The 6,515-nt window shown below is 44.7% G+C and overlaps 1 protein-coding gene across 1 annotated transcript; it reads right to left on the bottom strand.

The window, feature by feature from the left end:
* Window positions 1-2,434: 2,434 nt before the first annotated feature.
* On the bottom strand, window positions 2,435-3,716 carry LOC119530193 (sprouty-related, EVH1 domain-containing protein 2-like). The gene is given in 2 exon segments (XM_037831404.1): window positions 2,435-3,559; window positions 3,562-3,716. Coding segments are annotated over 2 exon segments (1,260 nt in total). The 5' UTR covers window positions 3,697-3,716.
* Between the last annotated feature and the right edge of the window lie 2,799 nt (window positions 3,717-6,515).

Here is a 6,515-nt window from a genome sequence, read left to right as displayed (position 1 = left end):
TATGCTTCAGGCACTTTAATTTGTTAATGTGAGCAAATAGCTTGGGGTTAGGGGGAAGCTTCCAAACAAAAATCTTTTGGTTAATGTTTTGTTACCACAGATACAAAAATAAAATCTGAATAATTTCTCTCAAGTGATTGACGTCAGTATGGTAAAGCTGACTGGGAAAATACTACACACTGTTCAGCTGCAGTGTGGCGATTAAAGATGTATTTACATGAATGTCCCCATGTCTGTCCTTGTGCCCTTAACCGCTTGCTTCACAAACGAAAAAGTATACGTGGACTAAGATTCACTAGCATAACTCTTAAAAGGGGTGGAAAAGGGCAAGGGATAAAGGAAGATAGAAACAAAGAATGACTAAATAAAGACGACAAAATGTGGCTTGGAAATGTATATTCTTATTGAAATAAATAGGGGCACTTGAACTGAGATCTAACAAAACATACATTAGTGTTGTGCTTTATAGAGAGGAGACCTTAAGTAAGAACCTGAGGAGATATCTCAGGGAGGGATGGGGGTGGGTGGAGATGGTTTCTCAACAACTTTTGGAGGCTGGCTGAATGTTGTCTACCAGATGTTTTCCAGACACAGAAGAGGTTCTTTTTTGTTCTGTCAATCCAGATTGACGGTTCTCTGCTCCGTTTCCAAACCGGAAGGCTCAAACTAGTAATGCCAACAAAAGAAAACGCCTACCAACTAACTCATAAGCACACTGGGTATTTACACCGATGATCTGACCAAAGAACTGTCACGGGCTCTCAGATGAGCGAAAACATTCTCTCAATGGTGAGCGTGGCTAGCACTTTCCCAATATGATTGGCAGACTAGAAAAAAGTCCCTTTCCTTGAAGAGGGATGGCCTGTGTGCAATAAAGAAGGGATTTGGGCAGGGAGGACAGAGGGGGCCAGGCCATGTCCTCAGCTGGCAATTACTACAAAGATCATGGCAGGAAGAGGAGCCAGCACCGGCAAGCCTGCGCCTGCGGGCTCCACAAGGCTCTGATTGTTCTAAGCCAGGTACAGGTAACTCACTCTTCATTTCTCGTTTCTTCAGTAAGATTTGGCTATTCTTTGCAGTACATTAGAAAAATATTCTTTCCAGCTAATTCCTACATGGCAAGGCAACAGGTAGAGTTAGTCAGCTGACCTAACCATCTGTGCACCCGATGTGGCAAATCTGGGTTTGAAGTTGCAGGAGAAAGACACTTAGGCATTTGAAAGGGTTTTTACATATGGCCTTGTTTTTCCCTAAGTATGAAAGATTTGGTGATGTGAAATTGAATAAAAAATAAAACCCAAAGAGCCACAAATAGAATGCAACCCACCATTTCTTCAAATTTATGACAATTAAAACTACATTCCTCCCCCTTAATATAAAACAGACATGGTTGTGGGGTGGGGGTGCCTCTGTAGTTTTATTTGCCACAATTTAGTGTTTCTCAGGTGGAACCTATTTGCAGAACACTGGTTTTTGTTTGCATGGACTTTTAGATGTGCAAAACAATGAGCAAAATTTCTTACTTCATTAGTGTTTTATCCTAATGTGAAATTTTTTGAAGTGGTGGCAAAACAATTCAAAAGTTCCATTTTAGGGGTAATTAGGGAGGGTCAAAGAAAACTTAAATCCCCTTTCTATACCTGGTCCAAGAGGATACAATGCAGTTTAAGGAATTTTCCTGATTCTCACCAGTTAATCTGAAGTTAAGGCTCTATTCTCAGTCATTTTCCAGGTGAATGTTTTGCATCAGTGAATAATTCTGACAGAATTTCTGAGGGGCAGAAAATGATGGTCTGAAGACAAAAACTGCAGCTTACATGGAAAATTTGGCTTTAGAAAAGTTAAAGCGATATTGTTTTGTGGTACAAGTTTGTTAACTAGCTCACCTCCTACACATAATAACTGACTTCAGGTTAAAATACTTCTGGTAGGGTTTCATCATTCTGACATTACATTTCTGCAGGAACTGATGCTCGGTAGGAACAGGCAAGCCGAACCAAGAGAAAGAGTCTTGTGAATGCTCTTTGAAAACTCAGCTACAAAAACCCACCCAAACTTAGCAGTTCTGACTGCAGACTCCTTTGAACTAGAAGAGGCAGGGAAGAAAGACGGGAAATAAACACATGTATAAGACATTTAGCTTGATTACAGATTGTTATTAACACACAAGAGTCTATGCCAAAGGTTCCTTTCCTTAGAACACTGTGTGTGTGAGTGTGTGTGTGTGGTTGATGCACGTGGATGACTGGGGTGGAGTGGAGAGTCCACCACGCAGCTTCCCCAGGCTGGAATGGTGCCTCAAGCTACCAGGGAGCTGGGAGGCTTCTTGCTTTCCTTGCTCCTTTGAGTGAAAGGGAGCAAGGGAGAAGGCTAGAGAAGGTAAGAGACAAGTTCCCTTGTGGTTATGGGTGAGGAGGAAGGAAGGGAAACTGAGTCACACGGCCGCTTTGTGCTTCCCTCCACAGCACCTGCACATCACGCCGCAGTGGTAGCAGGCCCGAAGCGGCAGGTAACAGCACATACAGGGGGCCAAGAAAGACAAGGCGATCAGCGCCATCCACCGGAGGCCAAACTTCTCGTCGCTGGTATCGCACGAGCAGAGGTCTGTATAGTCTCCCTCGGGGTCCGACATACAGTGATAGAGCATGCTGTCCGTACAGCACATACAGCTCACACGACGGATGCATGTTCTCATGGAGTCGGGGGCGTCCTGACAGTGGCCCCTCCGGTTTTCCTCGTGGTTGAACATGTCCCTGCAGTGGATGCACCGCGAGCGCTCTCCGTCCTCCTTCCGTCGCCGGGACTTGCCCCGGGAGGGCTGAGTCTTGATCACGCTGCCCCCGCGGTCTTTGGGGTCCTCGCCGAGGCCAAAGTCGGAGGAGTCCAGGTAGGGGTAGTTGTAGTCGTGCTTGGGAACCTCGCCCTTGGCGAAGCGCACGTGCGAGTCAGCGTCCTCCGAGGGGTCGAGGTACTTGCCCCACACGGGCGCGTGCCGGGGACCCTCATAACCCGTCATCCAGATCTTCTCCCTGGGGTTGATGCGCACGATCTCCTCGTCGTCGTCCGGGAAGCTCACCTGGCGGTAGGGCCTTGGCATGGGCTTTTCGAGGTGACAGTGGTCCGTGAGGTACGGGTCGTGGAGGTGGGCCACGGTGTAAATCCTCCACTGCTCACAGTATGTGGGAGAGGAGCTTGTCCGAGCAGGTTGTTCCCTCTTCTGAGAGGAATTAGAAGAGCTGTCTGTAGCTGTTGTAAAAGCGTCATCATCACCAAGCTCAGCTTCATTATGGATGGTGGACGATGATGTCGTTGAGCCTTCTGTAAGATCTTCAATTGCTTTCCTCACTCCCCTGTCTAAGGCTCGAGCATCGGCAGGGCTTTGGCTTTGGAAAGTAAGCCCACACTTCTTATTATCGACCTTCCAGTGATGAAATGTTGGATTGGCTTTGGTGTAGACCAAGTCCTTTCTCACATAGCATTCCAATACCACCAGTTTGTCTTTCTGTCGTTCACCACGGATGAGAAAGCCGCTGCGTCCATTGCCTTCAGGGTGCATGACCCCTTAAAGACCCCGACTCGACTGATCCCGCCTCCTTCCTGTGGGAACCATCCCCCGCTGGAGTCATCTCTGGTCATAACCACAGCCTTGACACGCACAATATAGCTGTCATCGTCCGGGTGTGTTTCTTCGGTCATTTTCTTGTTCACCTAGACGCCTGTCCCACCGCGAGCAGCTTTGCGCCCTTCATCTTCCTGTCAGCTCACACCCTTTCTTCACATCTCCGGAGATCACCTCATGGGGAGGGGGGGCGGCTAGAGATGAAGGGGGCATCGCAGGCAGAAGGGGAAGAAGGGCGGGTGTAGTGCGGGTGGGTGTTTGAAAGTAGGGGTGCAAACTGAGGAGGAGTGAGCGCCGCAGCGAGAAGGGGCACCGCAGAGGGGCGAGGCAGGCGGGATCTCTGGGGGGCTGGGGAGCGGGCGCAGAGAGAGAGATTTGGACTGGGGACGACGGTGGAGGAGAGGAGGCGAAAAACAATCGCGCCTCGGAGCTGCAAGGACTGCTGAGAGGAGAAGAGGGGCCGGCTGCGGTGGAGGCTCGGTCACGGGTCGCCCCTGTGGCGCTGAGCCAATCATGCTTCCAGGGAGCAGTCGGCAGCTGGGGGAGGTGCACCCGGGAGGCGGTGCAGGACGCCCAGTCGGAGCCCCATCTCTCGACTCCGCCGATTTACTCCATATTGGATTCTCACCACCGCCAACAGGACTGAACATTTTTTCATGTGTTTCTTGGCCATTTGTATTTCCTCTTCAGAGAACTGTCTTTTCATATCTTTTGCCCATTTTATAATTGGGCTGTCTGTACTATTGTCATTGAGTTGTAGGATTTCTTTATATATGCAAGATATCAGTCTTTTGTTAGATACATGGTTTCCAAAAATTTTTCCCATTGAGTTGGCTGCCTCTTCACCTTTTTGAGACATTCCTTTGAGGTACAGAAACTTCTAAGCTTGAGGAATTCCCATTTACCTATTTTTTCTTTTGTTGCTTGTGCTTTGGGTGTAAAGTCGAGGAAGTGGCCGCCTAATACAGGGTCTTGAAGATGTTTACCTACATTATGTTCTAGGAGTTTTATGGTACTTTCTTTTATATTGAGATCTTTGGTCCATTTTGAGTTAATTTTTGTGTAAGGTGTGAGGTAGGGGGCCTCTTTCATTCTTTGGATATGGATACCCAACTCTCCCAGCCCCATTTGTTGAAAAGAACATTATGACCCAGTTCAGTGACTTTGGGGGACTTATCAAAGATCAGTTGGCCATAGATCTGGGGGTCTATCTCTGAATTCTCAATTCAATTCCATTGATCTATATGTCTATCTTTGTGCCAGTACCATGCTGTTTTGACAACTGTGGCTTTATAATAAGCTTAAAAATCAGGGAGTGTAAGTTCTCCCACTTCGTTTTTCTTTTTTAGAGTGTCTTTAGCAATTCGAGGCATCTTCCCTTTCCAAATAAATTTGATAACTAGCTTTTCCAAGTCTGCAAAGTAGGTTGTTGGAATTTTGATTGGGATTGCATTGAATCTGTAGATGAGTTTGGGTACAATTGACATCTTAATGACATTTAGCCTTCCCATCCGTGAACATGGAATATTTTTCCATCTTTTAAGGTCCCCTTCTATTTCTTTTAGTAGAGTTATGTAGTTTTCTTTGTATAGGTCTTTTACATCTTTGGTTAAGTTTATTCCTAGGTACTTGATTTTTTAGTTGCTATTGAAAATGATATCTTTTTCTTGAGTGTCTCTTCAGTTTGTTCATTTCTAGCATATAGAAACATTACTGACTTATGTGCATTAATCTTGTATCCCGCTACTTTGCTAAATTTGTTTATTAGCTCTAGTAGTTGTATCATCGATTTCTCAGGGGTTTCCAGATATAAGACCATATCATCTGCAAACAATGACAGTTTTACTTCTTCTTTTCCAATTTGGATGCCTTTTATTTCTTTATCTTGCTGGATTGCCCTGGCTAGCACTTCCAGCACAATGTTGAATAACACTGGTGATAGCAGGCATCCTTGTCTTGTTCCTGATCTTAGAAGGAAGGCTTTCAGTCTCTCACCATTGAGTACTATGGTGGCTGTGGGTTTTTCATATATGCTCTTTATCCTATTGAGAAAGTTTCCTTCAATTCCTACCTTTTGAAGTGTTTTTATCAAAAACGGATGTTGGATTTTGTCAAATGCTTTTTCAGCATCTGTTGAGATGATCATTTGATTTTTCCCTTTCGAATTGTTGATGTGTTGTAATACATTGATTGATTTTCTTATGTTGAACCATCCTTGCATGCCTGGAATGAACCCCACTTGGTCATGGTGTATGATTTTTTTAATGTGTCTTTGGATTCGATTTGCAAGTATTTTGTTGAGGATTTTTGCATCTATATTCATTAGGGAGATTGGCCGGTAGTTTTCCTTTTTTGTAGCATCTTTGCCTGGTTTTGGTATTAGATTGATGTTAGCTTCATAAAATGAGTTAGGTAGTGTTCCATTTTCTTCAGTGTTTTGAAAGAGTTTGAGTAAGATTGGTGTCAGTTCTTTCTGGAAAGTTTGGTAGAATTCCCCTGTGAAGCCATCTGGCCCTGGGCATTTATTTGTGGGAAGATTTTTGATGACTGATTGGATCTCTTTGCTTGTGATGGGTTGGTTGAGGTCTTCTATTTCTTCTCTGGTCAGTCTAGGTTGTTCATATGTTTCCAGGAAATTGTCCATTTCCTCTACATTATCCAGTTTGTTGCCATAAAGTTGTTCATAGTATCCTCATAATTTTTTTAATTTCTTCAGGATCTGCAGTTATGTCACCTTTTTCATTCATTATTTTGTCTAAATGGGTCTTCTCTCTTTGATTTTGTCAGTCTAGCTAGGGGCTTGTCAATCTTGTTGATCTTCTCAAAGAACCAACTTTTGGTGATATTTATCCTCTCTATTGTTTTTTTGTTCTCTATGTCATTTATTTCTGCTTTA

The sequence above is a fragment of the Choloepus didactylus genome, chromosome 3 (assembly GCF_015220235.1).
Source record: "Choloepus didactylus isolate mChoDid1 chromosome 3, mChoDid1.pri, whole genome shotgun sequence".
Lineage (NCBI taxonomy): Eukaryota > Metazoa > Chordata > Mammalia > Pilosa > Megalonychidae > Choloepus > Choloepus didactylus.
The sequence above is the reverse complement of the archived record's forward strand: the minus strand, read 5'-3'. Positions and strand labels throughout refer to the sequence as shown.